The sequence below is a fragment of the Orcinus orca genome, chromosome 7, assembly GCF_937001465.1.
Source record: "Orcinus orca chromosome 7, mOrcOrc1.1, whole genome shotgun sequence".
Lineage (NCBI taxonomy): Eukaryota > Metazoa > Chordata > Mammalia > Artiodactyla > Delphinidae > Orcinus > Orcinus orca.
Window position 1 is genome coordinate 86,395,510 of NC_064565.1, and position 18,853 is coordinate 86,414,362.

General features: G+C 42.1%; 1 protein-coding gene across 13 annotated transcripts in view; it reads left to right on the forward strand.

Annotated features, from left to right (window-relative positions):
* CFLAR (CASP8 and FADD like apoptosis regulator) overlaps nt 1–18,853 on the forward strand; it is a 63,146-nt gene that overhangs the window by 40,483 nt on the left and 3,810 nt on the right. For 10 of the 13 annotated variants that reach the window (XM_033430120.2, XM_033430113.2, XM_033430107.2 and 7 more), the window contains 2 exons: nt 2,419–2,929; nt 4,943–5,023. In XM_033430120.2, coding sequence (XP_033286011.1) covers nt 2,419–2,929; nt 4,943–5,023 — 592 coding nt within the window. Of the gene's footprint in view, nt 1–2,418; nt 2,930–4,942; nt 11,195–11,318; nt 17,429–18,853 lie in introns of those variants that run through there. The other 3 variants (XM_012533098.3, XM_004262865.4, XM_033430156.2) reach the window with 3 other exon arrangements.

The following is an 18,853-nucleotide window of genomic DNA, read 5'->3' on the forward strand; positions in this document are numbered from 1 at the left end:
GATGGAGCGGCTGCCATGACTGGACGGTTTTCCGGTTTCACTATGGGTCAAAGAGGTCGCTTCTGAATGTGTGTCTACGCACTGTGTCATCCACATAGCAAAATGCCGGCTAGCCGAAAAATGGTACCTGAACTTAACAATGCTTTGCAGGACATGGTTAAAATTATCAACGACATTAAAGTACATGCCCTTAACTCACATCGGTTCGTGCCCCTCTGTGAGGAGATGGACCCAGAGCACACACGTCTTCTCTTATACACAGAAGTGACATGGCTTCTAAAGGTAGATCACCGGCCAGAGTTTTTGAGTTATGAGAGCTGCTCCAGGGATTTCTTGTAGAAAAACAGTCACCACTGGCAGCACATTTCAGTGACACAGAATGGGTTGCAAAACTTGCTTACTTGTGTGACATATTCAACCTGCTCACCGAACTCAGTCTGTCACTTCAGGGGAGAACGACAGCTGTGTTCAAGTTGGCAGATAAAGTGACTGCATTCAAAGCCAAACTGGAATTATGGGGGTGACGAGTGAACATTGGGATTTTTGACATGTTTCAAACATTAGCAGAGATTTTGAAAGAGACTGAACTGGGGCCTTCTTTCTCCCAGCTGATGCATGATCACCTCTCTCAGCTTTCAAAAGAGTTTGAGCATTACTTCCCAACCACAAAAGACTCCCGAACTGGGAAGGAATGGATCTGCAACCCATTTGTAAATAAGCTGGGTGAATCGACTTTGTCTGCGCTAGAAGAGGATCAATTGCTTGAGATCGCAAATGATGGTGGCCTTAAAAGTATGTTTGAGACAACTTCAGACCTCCATACATTCTGGATTAAAGTCAAGGTGGAATATCCTGAGATTGCCACAAAAGCATGGAAAAGCCTGCTTTCATTTCCAACATCCTATCTTTGTGAAGCAGGGTTTTCTGCAGTGACAGCAACCAAAATGAGATCATGGAGTAGACTGGACATAAACAACACTCTTCCAGGCTTCCCTGGTGGCGCAGTGGTTGAGAGTCCGCCTGCCAATGCAGGGGACACGGGTTCGTGCCCTGATCTGGGAAGATCCCACATGCCACAGGGCGGCTGGGCCTGTGAGCCATGGCCACTGAGCCTGCGCGTCCGGAGCCTGTGCTCCGCAACGGGAGAGGCCACAACAGTGAGAGGCCCGCGTACTGCAAAAAAACCAAACCAAAACAAAAAAACACACTTTGGGTGTCACTGTCTCCCGTCACCCCCAGATGGGACCATCTAGTTGCAGGAAAACAAGCTCAGGGCTCCCACTGATTCTGCATTATGGTGAGTTGTAGAATTATTTCATTATATATTACAATGTAATAATAACAGAAATAAAGTGCACAATAAATGTAAAGCGCTTGAATCGTCCCGAAACTTCACCCCACCCCACCCCCAGTCTGTGGAAAAAGTGTCTTCCACGAAACCGTTCCCTGGTGCCAAAAAGGTTGGGGACCGCTGCTGTAGGGCGTCTTGGCCAAGGGCCCTCCCCTGCTCAGTCAAAGGCTACACTGGGAAGTAGGTCATGAGAGGAGCTGGGGAGTCTGGGAATGGTCCCAGCTTAAATCCAGGGGCCTCCGGATCAGCTCACAGCAGGTGGAGGTGAGGGAACTCATGACCTGGGTCACCCTTTCTGCGGCCATTGGATCTAGGTTTAGATCTCCATGCTGCAAATGCACCCATTCCTATGAACTTGTGCGTTATTGTAAGAAAGAGCCCTTTGAACAAACCCCAACTTTGTTTTGGCTAAAAGGAAAAAGTATTTCCTCTCTTGGTTCGTTTAGACTAGAGGTGGACTCAGTCTCTGCCCGTGGCCAGATGCGGTGGTGGCCTCAGGCAGGGGAAGTGGTATAACAGGGGACAGACCATAACTGGGAACCTGGGACATGAAAGTCACACATTTCATGTTTTAGGCTGATTCTATCCCTCCTGCCCTGTTCTTAGGTCCTTTAAAGCCTCAAACTATGACACAAAAGCAGAAACAGACAAGTAATTAGACCATGTTTAGGATTGCTACCCAGTGTTCCTTGAGCTTTTCTTACTCCTGTGTTTTTTTTTGTTAATTTTTGGCCGTGCTGGGTCTTCTTTGCTGCGCACATGATTTCTCTAGTTGCGGCGAGCAGGGGCCACTCTTTGTTGTGGCGCGCGGGCTTCTCATTGGGGTGGCTTCTCTTGTTGCGGAGCACGGGCTCTAGGCACATGGGCTTCAGTAGTTGTGGCTCGCAGGCCCTAGAGCGCGGGCTCAGTAGTTGTGGCGCACGGGCTTAGTTGCTCCGCGGCATGTGGGATCGTCCCGGACCAGGGCGCAAACCCATGTCCCCTGCATTGGCAGGTGGATTCTTAACCACTGCGCCACCAGGGAAGTCCCTCCTGTGTTGTTTTTCATGTTTGTTTGTTTTTTCCAGACATTCTTGAGGAAACCTTCACTGCCCTGGGCTATGAAGTCAAGCGTTTCTTACATCTCACTGTGGAAAATATAATGCACATTCTTGGCCAAGTTGCGCACATGCCCCAACACCAAGACTACGACAGCTTCGTGTGTATCCTGGTGAGCCGAGGGGGCTCCCAGAGCGTGTTTGGCGTGGATCAGACTCACTCAGGGGTCCCTTTGGATCATATCAGAAGGATGTTCATGGCAGATGCATGCCCCTCTCTCTCAGGGAAGCCAAAGGTCTTTTTTATTCAGAACTATGTGACATCAGAGGGCCAGCTAGAGGACAGCAGCTTCCTGGAGGTGGATAGGCCATCAGTGAAAAGTGTAGAATCCAAGGCCAGGCAGCCCGGGGCCTGCGTGATTCACCGAGAAGCTGACTTCTTCTGGAGCCTGTGCAAAGCGGACGTGTCCCTGCTGGAGCGGTCCTCCCCTTCACCGTCACTGTACCTGAAGTGCCTCTCCCAGAAGCTGGGGAAAGAAAGGTGAGCCACCCAAGCTGTGGCGGATCCTGGCCCCAGTTGTTTATTTTCTGCTACCAGGATGGAAGTGCCACTGTGCCATATTTGATGCCCTTTTCTTCAGGGGGAGGGAGTTTTCATTCCTTGTTGGTGTTGCCTTAGGAGTATGATAATAGACTTTGCATAGTTTATGAATGCTTTGTACTTCAGAAGGTCATATAGTAGTCAGCTTGTGGTTTGGATATTTTCCTTCAAAATTAAGAAATGTTTTTTTTTCTTATTACAAAAGCAATACATACTCCTTACTGAACATAGATCATGAGATATAGATGCTGAAAGCAGAACATAACAAGCAGTTATAATTCTACTTAGTAGAACTAATCTGTTAACCAAATCTTGGTGTGTTGCCTCCCAGATCTTTTTTGGATACCGATACAATCATATATAAAGATGTTTTTTAAGCCAAAATGAAATCATAATCTACTGTTACTTTATAACCTGCTTTTAGTTTGTGCAACAGTATATTTTTACATGTCAGGAATCACATTTTTATGGCATCATTTTATTTTATTTATTTGCTTAAACATTTATTTAATTATTTATTTATTTTTGGCTGAGTTGGGTCTTCGTTGCCGCGTGCAGGCTTTTTCTCTAGTTGCAACGAGTGGGGGCTACTCATTGTGCAGGTTTCTCTTGTTGCGGAGTACCGGCTCTAGGCATGCGGGCTTCAGTAGTTGTGGCACGCAGGCTCAGTAGTTGTGGCTCGCGGGCTCTAGAGCGCAGGCGCAGTAGTTGTGGTGCATGGGCTTTGTTGCTCCACGGCATGTGGGATCTTCCCGGACCAGGGCTCGAACTCATGTGCCCTGCATTGGCAGGCAGATTCTTAACCACTGAGCCACCAGGGAAGTCCCTATAGTATCATTTTAATGTCTACAGAGCAGTCCCTAATATGGCTATAGCATAATTTACTTGGCCAGTCTTTAGTTGTTAGGCAATGTTTTACTTTCACAAAAAAGAAAGTGTTCAACGTCTTTGTAGCTCAGTATTTGTGCTTATTCTTAATTGTTTTCTTGAAGGGAAAATTCCCAGAAGTGGAATTACTGTGTTGAACGACAAGCATTTTTAAAGCCTCTGGTGCATCTTGTCAGATTGTCCTCTAGGACAGTTAGACCAGCTTTTTGTTTTTTGACCACGCCACGCAGCTTGCAGGACTTCAGTTCCCAGACCAAGGATTGAGCCCAGGCCCCTGGGAGTGAGAGCGCTGAGTCCTAACCACTGGACCCCAGGGAATTCTCATAGATCAACTTTTATGAGAGAGTCTGCATCCCTGAATTCTCACTGATACCGTGTGCTCGTTTATTTCCCCAAGTCTTGAGGTTGATAGGTGAAAAATGGTACCTAGCTATACAGGTCTGCAAGTCTTTGTAACTTAGACATTTTTGATGTTTATTGGCAAAGATACTTTTCTAAGGGAAACGTTGGTGACCTGGTGTCCATCTGGGATGAGGGAAGCCTTACTATACCTCAAACGTAAGATTAGCAGTCCCTTTTCTGTTGCCCCCTAATCACAATTTAGAATTTCTCTGAGTCACCTGTGAAAGGCATCTGTTGTAGCTTGGGGGGCCCCAGGAATAAATCTCAGGGCCTGGGACCCCTAGCCTCCTCAGGGATGGCAGAGCAAAAAGGGAGGGCTAGAGCAGGGGCAACTCAGCCTTCTAAGGTACATACACCGCGGGCCAACGGTATTATTGGCCTTTTACATCCATCCTGCATTTGCATGGATGATCCAGATGGGTTATCATCTGGCTGGTGTGTACCCAGACTAAAACTCAGTTGCCCCTGTGGGTGGGGACTGTGGGCATTGGGTCAGAGTGCTGCAAACCTGTTTGGATCACTTGCTAAGCAGCTTGTAGAATATTTAGAAAGGAACAATTTTAAAGCACTTTCATATCTGTTAGCTGATTTCAACCTAATGCTAATCTGTCTCCTCATTGATATTTGTGTGGAATTAATTTTTGCCTTTCTCATTCCCTCCAGAAAACACTCACTCCTGGAACTCCACATTGAACTCAACAGCAAGGTGTATGATTGGAACAGCAGAGTGTCTGCTAAGGAGAGGTATTGTGTCTGGCTGCAGCACACTCTGAGAAAGAAACTCGTCCTCTCTTGCAAATGAAAAGCCAAAGACCCTTCTTAGCTTTGCAGTCTCCATCGCTAGCCAGAAAGACAAACATTTATTTCTCACAGTTCTAGAGCCTGGGAAGTCCAAGATCAAGGTGCTTATAGATCAGGTGTCTGGTGAGAACCCGCCTCCAGGTTGGCAGATGACCCTCTTGTTGTATCTTCACATGGCAAAGAGGACAGAGAGAAAGCAGGCTGTCTTGTGTCTCTTCTTATAAGGGCACTGATCTTATTCATAGCGGCTGCCCTGTCATGAACTAATCACCTCCCAAAGGCCCCACCATCTAATACTATCATATTGGGGGACAGGATTTCAACCTATAAATCTGGGGGTGGACACAAACATTCAATTTAAAACAGTGGCTTTCTGATCTGAGGTTGCTTCTCTGTCTAGGACTCACATGGCCTTCTACAGTAATCAGTATACCTTTCCTCCTTGGATTTGAAAGCATGACCTAAAAGAATATTATTGTTTAAAATACTATTTAAAGGGACTTCCCGGGTGGGCCAGTGGTTAAGACTCTGTGCTTCTACTGCAGGGGGAATGAGTTCAATCCCTGATTGGGGAACTAAGATCCCACATGCTGAGGCACGGCCAAAAAAAATCACTTGATGTTAAAAGAAAACTTATTTATATATTTTTAAGTTGGTTTTAAGTGGTATGTATCTGTGTGGGTATGTTTATATGTGTTTTCACATGATCACTCAACAAAGGCTGAAAAGTATGAAAGGAACAGTTTTCAGACACTTCATACACTTATTTCTACTTTAAAGGTAATTTTCTATCCTTGTATTAATGAATGTGGGACTCCTGAGGGTGTCTTTGAATTTCACATTGCTGGGGTCACCAGCAGGAACAATGTATATGCCTGGACTCGTGAACCAGAACCCTGTGTTAAGTATTAGAGAGGGAAACTGTTTGTGAGGGATCTTAATGACCTGGCAGCTTTTGCATCCTTCTCTGTCCCATCCTGACCGGGTGACAGGCATTTTCCATATTCTGTTTCCTATCATGGATGGGAATTGCACCTTTTCTTTTACCTTGGGAATGGGATCACCACCCCTCTTGAAAAATGTCATTTATCTTCTTTGACTCACAAAAAACTGAAAACATAAAACAGAAGCATAGTATTTATTTATATTACTTTTTAGTTTTATATATTTTTATATATTATTAAGATAACTTATATTTGCATTAAATATAAAAATAAGAGGGACCTTGAAGTCATTATGCTAAGTGAAATAAAAGACAAATACCAAGCATTATATGCTCTCATTTATATGTGGAATCTATAAAACAAAAACATAAACAAAACAAGCCAAACTCATAGAAAAAGAGATCAGGCAGTGGTTACCGGAGGTGGGGGAAGGGAGTAATTGGAGGAAGGTGGTCAAAAGGCACAAACTTCCAAAAAAAAGGAAAAAAAAAAGACTCTCTAAGCACGGGTAAGCACCTGCAGTGCATTGTCCAATGTGAGGCTGAAATATCAGATTCTTGATGTAGGCCCTGATTTCTCCCACACCTAAGCTATGTTTTACAAAAACTGAACATGATGAATATGAGAGTTTTAGTTAGAGAGGGTTTAGGAGCAGCTACAGTCTGTAATCCCATGAGCTATAACCTGTGAAATTGATAGAGAATATGGTAGAGGTAAACCAGAGATGGAAGAAAGGCTTTAGAAATGGAATGAGAGAGAACAAAAGACAGTCAGCTATGTGATATACAATAATAAGACCTACAAGATGGGTGTGATGGATGGAATGCAAGCAGGTTTATTGTGTAAGTGTGATTGACGGTGAAGAATTAAAGTTTAGGATATGGCATATTGTGACATTAGGTTTTCAATAAGTAATATAATGACACCTGACAGCTATAATCTCTCGAAAATTCACATCAAATGATGTTCATTCCAATAATTAAAAATAAATTAAAAATTTACAAAAAGAAAAGGGGACAAACTTCCAGTTGTAAGATAAATAAGTACTAGGGGTATAATGTACAACATGATGACTAGAGGTAACACTGCCTTGTGACACATAGGGAATTTGTTAAGAGAGTAAGTCCTAAGGGTTCTCATTACAAGGAGAAAAATTTTTTTTCCTTTTTTCTTTTCTTTTTAGTGTATACATATGAGACAGTGAATGTTAGCTGACCCTATTGTGGTAATCATTTCACAATATATGTAATCATCACCTTGTATACCTTAAACTCATACAGTGATGTATATCAATTATTTCTCAGTAAAATGGGGAAAAAAAGATTTGAAAAACGCAATCATATCAAAATGTTTTAGACGCAAGTAACAGAAGACCTAACTTAAAACAAAAAGTTTTTAAAAAATTTGTTTACTCTTATTAAGCAACAGGTTCAGAGGTAGGGAGGTAGTTGCTGGCTTGGTTAATTCATTGGTTCAACAATGTCCTCAAGGGTTTGATGCTTTCCACCTTTCTTCTCTGTAGTCTCAGGGTTTGGGCTTTTATTTTCAAATTTGTCATCTAAAGGTCACAAGAGGGCCACAGGTCCAAGTATCATACCCAAACACACAAGAGAAAACATCTCTTCCTTGTGTGGCTTCTTAAGATCAAAGGAAAAATCTCCCAGAAGCTCTCCTCCCCAAGAGTTCCCTCCCCTCACTTCTCATTGGCTAGAATCACATGATATGTTCTTCCTTAAACCAACCATTGGCAGAGGGAATGGGATTACCATGGTTGGTTTATACCAGCCCAGACTCAGTCCCCTGGGACTGGGGTTCAGTGGCTTCAGCTCCCTTGGGCACATGGTCTCCAAAAGCTGGGGTTCTTTTAGGGAAAAATGGGGCATGGAGCTTCCCTGGGGAGTAGTTAACCATAATGTATGCCAAAAAGAATGAGAACCTCCATTTTATGATTGAAGAAACTAAGGCACACAGCTTTTAAGTGAGCTTTTCCCAAATCTCAGAGAAAATCATTGGTAGTGCCAGGTCTAGAATGTTAACAACCAGCCTTACGATCTGGTGTCCTCCAGAAATTAGAACAAACTTCGGAAGATGTGTAGCATGCATTCCAGGGAAGGCATCATACTCCTCTCTCAGCTGTTTGTGAGAGTCATTACCCTACCTTTCCAGCCCCACCCTTTTCCCCCCCGCAGAGAGGCAGCATGGCTACGTAGCTTTCCGTATCCCATCTGATGGACACGGTGAAAATACAGAGCCTGTTAAATCACCATCTTTTCTTTCCTCCTCTTTTAAAAAGCGGTTATTTATTGGGACTTCCCTGGCGGTCCAGTAGTTAAGACTCCGCGCTTCCACCACAGGGGGTTCAGGTTCAATCTCTGGTCCCTGGTCAGAGAACTAAGATCCCACATGCGCCCCCCCCCCCAAAAAAAACCCCAAAACAAAACAAACACACAAAAACAAAAAATATATATTTATTAAATTATATTGTGCTGTTTACTTTTGTCACTTTTCTGTCTTTAGATTACATTATTTTTATTAATACCATTCATCAGTCAACCTGCAGGTGCCAAGGAAAGAGTGCTAAGGGTTTCTTGTGTGTTTTGCTCACTGGCAAGGGGTATGGGGTGGAGTAAAGAGGGACTTTGATTCCAGGAGCAGGCCAACAAGATGGGAGGAATAAAGCCTTGCCTTCCCTTGCCTACTTCGCAGAATTGTTCTGAGGATGAAATGAGAGAGGCTTTATGGTCATACCCAATGAGAGTTTTTATGACTGCATTGGTGATGCCATGCGAACATAGCTGTTATTATTATAGCACACTGTGGAGGAGTTATTTTGAAAAGGTTGAATCAAACCTTGAAAATTGGTAGGATTTTGGCAGGTTGAGGTGGAGAAGAGAATACATTGCAGGAGAAGAAACAAAGCAAACGAAGGGTCAGATAAGGGAAATGTAAGGCATGTTTTAAAAACCATGAGTGTAACTTTTATCTGGAGCAGAGAGAATGTGAGCAATGGTGAGTGATAAGCCAGGAGGTGCCTGTGGTTTGGCATGTGAAGAGCTGTAAAGACCCCCATCTCTGTCTTTTAGTCAGCTCTCATGTAAGTTATTTTGTGAGTTATTTTTCTCACTTTAATAGTGCAGTCTACAACTACTTCTTTGACATTTTTGTGTATATGAGCAATTTGATTACTAAATGCCTTATTCTTTTTCATTGAGTATAGTTTTTAAATGAAATATTTAAGGCATGCTAAAGGAGAATTATATTAGGCAACAATATAATGAATACATACCCACAACCCAGCTTAAATGAAATGTTCTAAAATCTATATGAAGACTCTGAAGATACTGCTTTAAGTAATAGCCCTAAATATAAAAGAGATAAATGTATTAAAATATTTAAAACTTTATAATAACCCCCACCTGAAAATTCGTCAAGTGTTTAGTAACAGGAGCATGGTTATGATAAAACGTCCACTGGTTGGAATTTTATGTAACCGCTAAACTTATATATACAAATAATAAAGGCTTACATAAGCTGTTCTTAGCTCATTACATGAATTATCTCATTTAATCCTCAAAACAGCTCTTTGAGGTAGGTATTATTGTCCTCATTATTATTTCTTCCCATTTTATAGATGAGGAAAGTGAGCAAAGGGATGCTAAGTAGCTTGTCCTTGGTCACCCCAGCCTAGGATATAAACTCAAGCCATAAACAGAGCCTTTATTTTTATAGCTAAGTACGTTTAAAGCAAAACAGGACTTCCCCGGAGGTCCATTGGTTAAGTCTGTGCGCTTACAATGCAGGGGACATGGGTTCGATCCCTGGTTGGGGAAGATCCCACATGCCATGTGGTGTGGCCAAAAACAAACAAACAAACAAAAAAAAACCCCAAAAAATATGTCTCACAGGAAAATAAAAGGCCGGAAAGAAATATTCCAAAATATGGATGACAGAACTATGGCTGGTATCTTTTCTTTCTGTGTTCCAAATCCTCTTTTCTATCTCTGTATATTTAAGCATACTGGTTTCTAAAGTAATGTCTAGGTAATTCCTCCAACTTTTTTTTAAAAACATTTATTTATTTATTTATTTATTTGGCTGTGCCAGGTCTTAGTTGCGGCATGAGGGATTTTTAGCTGTGGCATGCATGCAGGATCTAGTTCCCTGACCAGGGATCAAATCCAGGTCCCCTGCATTGGGAGCGTGGAATCTTAACCACGGGACCACCAGGGAAGTCCCTCTATCAGCTTTTGACTAGCTGGTTCTTTGGTGCTGAAGAGATTACTCTTTCCTATAGTTCTGCCTTCACTTCTCTGTCTCATCTCTAGCCCTTCTTTTCAGTAGCAGGACCCGTGGTCTCAGGGCTGCTTTTCTGGGCCACTGGTTAGGAGGACTGTCTCGTCAACCCCAGTTCCATTCCAGTCCCCAGCGCCTTCCATCCTCTTCCATGAATAGGTCATGGTAGGGGTCACTTGACAGCTTTTTCTGTCTGCAGTGTTTGAAATGGGAATCTCTTCTCCCATATTCTAGGAGCAAGTTTTCAGGATTAAGCATGTTACTTATGCCACCAAGAGGTCACAATTTGAGGTCAGCCTTGTCAATTTGTCTGTGTGGCAGACCCTGCTCACTGTCCCAAATATCCATTCTCTTTTTCTCTAGTAATAGAAGTCTTAATTTGAAACTGGGCACACAGCCTCACAGAATACAGTCTAGCTGTCCAAGCCTTAACTTGTAGCCAGATGTGGTCATGTGTCTAGTCCTGGAAAATAATATGTAAGCAGTGGTATTGTTTGGCAATTGCTGAGAATTTTTCTTAAAAGGCAACTGTTTTTTGCCCTTCACCCCTTTGTCCCTTTTTCTGTCTTAGTGACTGGACTGCATATGTGATGGCTGGAGCTCTAGCTGCCATCTTGAATTGTGAGGGTAAGAGCCACACTGTAGGGATGACCAAGTGGTGAACAGGAAGGAGCCTTGTTGGGTGAAGACATTAAGAAGCAGAGTCACCATACCAACCCTAGATTACCTACATCTGGACATTTATGTGAGAGAAAAAAATGTGGGGTTTATATTTCTTTTAACCTAACCTAGTCTGACTGGTACATTGTTATTTGATTAAAGTGTTTTTTTATGTTTATGCATGTTGTAAGTTTAAAATAAATATTTGCCTAGGCGATCATTTTAATTTTTTAATTATTGTTTAAAAATGTATGTATGTATTGTTAAAAAATGTAATGTTAACACCTGAGCTGACCTAAGTTTTTAGTATGTATGATGCTCTCATTTATTTCCTTTTATAGTTTTGTGGTTTCTGTTGGAGAGATGGAGACGCTTTATTAAGACACAGTAGGATTTGGACACTGTCCTCATAAGAGATGTAATCCACAAGGAAAAGTTCTGACTGAATCATCAGTATAGACCAGCTTTTGAACCTGGTTTACAGTGAATAAGAGTTTGAAAGATACATACACAAAACTGAATATAAAGAAAAAACAGTAGCACTTCCCTGGTGGTGCAGTGGTTAAGAATCCACCTGCCAAGGCAGGGGACACAGGTTCGAGCCCCAGTCTGGGAAGATCCCACATACTGCAGAGCAACTGAGCCTGTGCACCACAACTACTGAGCCTGCGCTCTAGAGCTTGTGAGCCACAACTACTGAGCCCACGTGCCACAACTACTGAAGCCCGGGCACCTAGAGTCCGTGCTTCACAACAGGAGAAGCCACCGCAATGATCAGCCCATGCACTGCAACTAGAGAAAGCCCACGCACAGCAATGAAGACCCAACACAGCCAAAAATAAATAAATATTAAAAAAAAACCCAACAACAACAAAAAAAGAAGAAACAGTAACTCTGCACATATGTTTAGGATCGCCACAGATAATGACTCCAAAGGACTCACTGCTTGTAAATCCACAATTTCTTGTTTCCCAGCCAGACCCTTCCTTGCCTACAGTAGCCCCAGAGATGGAAATGTAGGATTCAGTCAAGGCCATTAAACGTAATGACTGATTTTTCAAGAACCTGCCCTCTCTATTCCAAGCAACACTTCCTCTGCTTCTCCTTCTTGTGCCATACCAAAGCTGCAAGACCCATGGGTCCAGGCTTTTCCACTTTGGCTCTATCACACACTTAATAAGCAAACATTCAAGAAATACAAATTCTTTTCAATAAATGCCTCTGCAATATCGGCTGGTATACACTGAGTATCACAGATTAATCCAACTCCCCACAAGGGTCACCTAAAAGGTAGATTACAGGTGAACAAGTAGTCCTATATACATGCTCATAGCCCTAGGCACAGCAGACAAAAAGTGGAAACAACGCAAATGTCCATCAGATGAATGGATAAACCAAATATGGTATATCCGTACAATGGAAAGTTATTTATCTATAAGAAGGAATTAAGTACTGATATAGGCTACAATGCAGATGAACCTCAAAAACGCTATGCTAACTGAAAGAAGTCAGACACAAAAGGTCACATATTGTATGACAGTATTTATATGAAATGTCCAGAATAGGTAAATCTATAGAGACAAATAGCAGATTGGTGGTTGCCAGGGACTGGGGTGAGAGGGGATTGGGGAGAGACTGCTTAAGGAGGACAAGGTCTCCTTTGAGGTTCTTGAAATGTTTTGGAACTAGATAGATGTAATGGTTGCACAACATTGTAAATGTACTAAAAGCCACTGAATTGTACACTTTAAAATAGTACATTTTATGTGGATTTCACCTCAGTTTTTAAAAAAAGGGGAAAAAGGAGAAGATTAAGATAATTTATTAATTGCTCCACAAACATTTCTCCCCAACCTTTTTTCTTTTTAATAAACATTATGTTTAAGAGTAACTTTAGGTTTGCAGAAAATTTGTGCAGAAAGTACAGAGTTTCCATATAGCCCCCCATGCCCCACAATTCTCCTCCTATTAACACCTTGCATTATTGCAGTACATTTTTACAGTTGATGAACAATATTGATACATTAGTATTAAATGAAAGTCTACTAGGGTTTACATTAGGGCTCATTCCATGTTGTATAGTTCCTGGTTTTGACAACTGCATAATGTCATGTATGCACCATTACTGTATCATACAGAATAGTTTCACTGCCCTAAAAATCCTTTGTGCTCCTCATATTCATCCTTCTCTCTCCCTAAGCCCCTGGCAACTGCAGATCTTTTTATTTTCTCTATAGTTTTGCCTTTTCCGGAATGCCATACATTCTGTAGCCTTTTCAGACTGACTTCTTTCACTTAGTGATATGTGTTTAAAATTCCTCCATGTCTGGTTTCCCTGGTGGCGCAGTGGTTAAGAATCCACCTGCCAATGCAGGGGACACGTGGTTCGAGCCCTGGTCCAGGAAGATCTCACATGCCGTGGAGCAACTAAGCCCGTGAGCCACAACTACTGAAGCCCACGCGCCTAGAGCCTGTGCTCTGCAGCAAGAGAAGCCACCGCAACGAAGAGTAGCCCCCGCTCACCGCAACTAGAGGAGGTCTGTGCGCAGCAATGAAGACCCAATACAGCCAAAAATAAATAAATAAAATAAGTTAATTTAAAAAAATCCTCCATGTCTTTTCATATCTTGATAACTCATTCCTTTTTATTGCTGAATAATACTTCATTATATAGATATACCAGAGATTGTTCATTCACCTACTGAAGGCCATCTTGGTGGTTTCCAAGTTTTGGCATTTTGAATAAAGCAGTTATAAACACATTTGTGTGCTGATTTTTTTTTTTTTTTTTTTTGCGCTGTACGTGGGCCTCTCACTGTTGTGGCCTCTCCCGTTGTGGAGCACAGGCTCCGGACGCACAGGCTCAGCGGCCATGGCTCACGGGCCCAGCTGCTCCGCAGCATGTGGGATCTTCCCGGACCAGGGCACGAACCCGCGTCCCCTGCATCGGCAGGCGGACTCTCAACCACTGCGCCGCCAGGGAAGCCCTGTGTGCTGATTTTTGTGTAGATGTAAGTGTTCAACTCATTTGAGTGAATACCTAGGAGAGCAATTTCTATATTGTATGGTAAGCCTATGTGTGTGTAACTTTGGAAAAAACTGAAAGCGTGTATTCCTGAGCGGCTGCACCATTTTGTAGAGTTCCTTTGCTCCACATCCTTGCCAACATTTGGTGGTGTTAGTGGTTTGTATTTCAGCTATTTTAGTAGCTATGTAGCGATATCATATATTTTTTATTCTTTTTTTTTTTTTTTTTTTTTTGTGGTACGCGGGCCTCTCACCGTTGTGGCCTCTCCCGTTGCGGAGCACAGGCTCCGGACGCACAGGCTCAGCGGCCACGGCTCACGGGCCCAGCCGCTTTGCGGCATGTGGGATCTTCCTGGACCGGGGCACGAACCCCTGTCCCCTGCATTGGCAGGCGGACTCTCAACCACTGCGCCATCAGGGAAGCCCGGAAAGTCAGTGATTTTGAATAAACACATCTGTATTCTTTGTTTCATTTTATACAGAGCACATATTATTGTAACTTTAAAATGTAAAATAAAAATTACTTATTGTTAAAAATGTTCATTCTCTTTTAATATATATAAACACAATATGTTCATTTTAAACATAAATGGCATAATATTTTAACACTGTTTTCTCTCTTTTCATTTATGTGGTCATGCCTATACCTATATGTCTCTGTATGACAAGTCATTCCCAGTTTTTCACTATTTGAATGATGATATAAGAAACATCTTTTCTTCTTTATTTGGTAAGGACTTCCTGCCCCAGACGTCCGATTCTTAGTCCCTCACGTCGGATTCTTAGTCCCGCTGTTGGCATAGGTCAGTCCTCTTCCAAGACTGAACATTATTTCAAGTCTCTTGTATCTTTAATCTCTTCCTCTCTCTTTGAGCCTTCAGTCTGAAAACAAGCTCTGCTTCCCCCTTCAAATAAAGTCCCTCTCTTTCAAGCCACTGTCTTATGTGAATTTTAGGCTAGTCTACACCCTCTCCATTTCACCTTTCCCATTCACTCCATACTTCCCTGCCATCTGGATTTCACCTTAATCATTTTAGCAAATCTACAAGATCCATGGGTCACATGAACCATAGTTACCAAACCAGTGGTCCTTGGACCCTGGCGTCATAGTTTTCTTACTTCTCCAGGGTGTTCCACTATGAAGTTCTATCAAGGACTTCCTGGCCAAGTCTTCCTGGTATCTTTCTCCTCCTCATCCTTAAATGTGGATATCCCCAAGGATCACTCTATTGTTTTCTCTTTATATATTTTTCTTTTGACAACCTTGTAGCTTCAATTACTGCTTCTATGCCAATAACAAGAGGGATGTTCAAGCCCAGACTCTTCAAGTTCAAATCTCACCCTCAACCTCCTGGTAGACTTTTCCACTTGATTTTCCCTCTGGTACCTCAAACTCAGTATATGGCGAACATAAAAAAAACCTCCATTCCCAATCTGCTCTTTTACCCGCGTCTCCAGTATTAGGTAACAGCATCACCCCAACATCAGTTTCATCCTGGTCTCCCCTCTCCTGTGTTTCTACATCTGGCTAAATCTAAATCAGGTTAGTTCTGCAACTACAAGGTCTTTTCCATCTATCCCCATCATTACATTTCCTCTGCGCGCTCATTACTCCTCCACTGAACTATGACGACAGCTTTCTCACTGATATTGCCCCCAGCCTATGATCCTATGATCATGTCATACACAGCAACCCAAAGAATCTTTCTCAACATATCTTTATCATTTTCCTCCTTAGAAGCCTTCAAGATTCTCCAATGCATACACAATAAGATTGTGGCTGGAGGTTGGGATGAGGGACAGGATGGGGGAGTGGGGTGTTGCTGGTGGAAGTCCTGGAGTCCAAAGGCCCAGAGAACCAGGAACTCCAAAGTCTGAGAGCAGAAGAGGATGTCCCAGCTCAAGAAGAGAGAGAGAGAAAATTCACCATTTCTCCGCCTTTTTTGTTCTATTCAGACCTCAGTGGCTTGGATGTGATGCCCACCCACTTTGGTGAGGACAGATCTTCTTTACTTAGTCTACTGATTCAAATGCTAATCTCTTCTAAAAAACATCCTTACAGACGCACCCCAAAATAAGGTTCACTTGATCTCTGGGCATCCTTTCGCTTAATCAAGTTGACACATGAAACTAACCATCAGAAAGTTGTTTGTGACATATTCTAGATCTTCCTTTTTTTTTCTTATTGAACTATAATTCACATTTCATAAAACTTCATCCTTTTAAAGTGTACAATTTTTTGGTTTTTAATGTATTCACAGTTGTGCAGTCATCACCATGACCTAATTTCAGAACATTTTCATCTACCTACAAAAGAAATTCTAGGACTTCCCTGGTGGTCCATGGGTAAGATTCCACGCTCCCAATGCAGAGAGCCCGGCTTCGAACCCTGGTCGGGGAACAAGATCCTGCATGCGTGCCGTGACTAAGAGATCACATGCCATAGCTTAGAAGCCGGCATGCCGCAACAATGAGCCCACATGCCGCAACTAAAAGATCCCGCGTGCCACAACTAAGACCCCGTGCAGCCTAAATAAATAAATAATAATAAAAAAAGAAATCCCGTACCTATTAGCCATCATTCCATATTCCTCCCTGCCTCCTAGCCCCTGGATTACCACTTTCTGTTTCTACACATTTTCCTACTCTGGATATTTCATATAAACAGATCATTCAATACACGGCCTTCTGACTTCTTTCATTTAGCATAATGTTTTCAAGGTTCATCTATGTTGTAGAATATGTAAGTACTTCATTTTGTTTTATGTCTGAATAATATTTCATTGTATGGTTATACCATATTTTGTGTATTCATCATTTGATGGACATTTAGATGGCTTCTACTTTTTGTCTATTATGAACGAAGCTGCTATGAGTATTCATGTATAAGTTTCTGTGTGGATATATGTTTTCAATTCTCTTGGGTATAGACGTAAAAGTGGAATTGTTGGGTCATAAAGTCAGAATTGAATTGCTGGTAACTCTATGTTTACGTTTTTGAGGACTGCCAAACTGTTTTTCACAGTGGCTATACCACTTTACATTCCCACCAGCAGGGTATGAGGGTTCCAATTTCTCTACACTCTCTCCAACACTTGTTATTTTTTGTCTTTTTTATTATAAACATCCTAGTGGGCATGAATTAGTATCTCATTGTGGTTATGATTTGTATTTTCCTACTGACTAATGATATTGAGCATCTTTTCATGTGTGTATTGGCCATTTTTACATTGTTTTTGAAGAAACATCTATTCAGTACTTTCCCATTTAAAAATTGTCTTTTGGGACTTCCCTGGCAGTTCAGTGGTTAAGACTTCGCCTTCCAATGCAGCGGGTGCGGGTTTAATCCCTGGTCGGTGAGATAAGATCCCACATGCCTCATAGCCAAAAAAAAACCCAAAAAACCCCAAAACATAAAACAGAAGCAATATTGTAACAAATTCAATAAAGACTTTAAGGACAGTCCACATCAAAAAAAAATCTTTAAAAATTGTCTTTCTATTGTTGAATTGTAAGTATGTTTATATATCCTGGATACTAGTCTCTTATCAGATAAAGATCTGCAAAATTTGTCACCTATTCTATGGGTTGTCTTTTCATTTTTTGTGTAGTATCCTTTCCAGCACAAACCTTTATATTTTGATAAAGTCCAATTGATCTGTTTTCTTCTTTGTTGCTTATGCTTTTGGCATCATATGTAAGAAACCATTGCCTAATCCAAGGTTATGAAGAGTTACACCTATATTTTCTTATAAGATTTTATGATTTTAACTCTTACATTTCAGTCTTTGATCAATTTTGAGTAATTTTTTGTATATGGTATGAATTATGGGTTCAACCTCATTCTTTTGCTAATGGATATCCTGCACCATTTGTTGAAAAGGCTATTTTCCCCCCATTGAATTGTTTGTCATCCTTGTTGAAAATCAACTGACCGTGAATGTGAGGGTTTATTTCTGGGCTCTCAATTCTATTCCACGGAACTGTCTATCCTTATGGCAGTACTATATTGTCTTGATTATTGTACTTTGTAGTAAGTTTTAAAATTGGGGAGTGTGAGTGTTCCAACTTTGGTTTTCTTTCTCAAGATTATTTTGCCTCTCCCAAGTCCCTTACATGTCCATGACTTTTAGGATCAGCTTGTCAATTTCTGTAAAAAGGGCAGTGAGGGGACTTCCCTGGTGGTCCAGTGATTAAGACTCTGTGCTTCCACTGCAGTGGGCGAAGGTTCAATCGGTGGTCAGGGAACTAAGATCCCACATGCCGTGGGGCACAGCCAGAAAAATAAATAAATAACCTTTTTTTTAAAAAAAGGGCAGTGAGGATTTTGACAGTGATTTCACTGAATATGAAGACCAATTTGGGGAATACTGCCATCTTCACTGGACTCTTTTTGCACACATTGATGTCAGGGACATTTTATGTCACTTGCCTCATTGTAAATTTTTTTTTTTTTTTTTTCGGTACGCGGGCGTCTCACTGTTGTAGCCTCTCCCGTTGCGGAGCACAGGCTCCGGACGCGCAGGCTCAGCGGCCATGGCTCACGGGCCCAGCCGCTCCGCGGCAAGTGGGATCTTCGCGGACCGGGGCACGAACCCGGGTCCCCTGAGTCGGCAGGCGGACTCTCAACCACTGCGCCACCGGGGAAGCCCTGTAAATTTTTATAAACATGGCTGTCTTGTGCTGCCTTTTCGAAAAATTAGTGAATCAAAGGTCAAAGCAGCTTTCTCTCTATTTTTCTTCTTTTAAACGACAAACTCTCCTCTAAATGGAAGACCTTTCAGCCTCTTTTGATTCTTTCTTTTTTCTTTTTGCAGCATTAAAACTCTTTTACCCCTTTAGCCACATC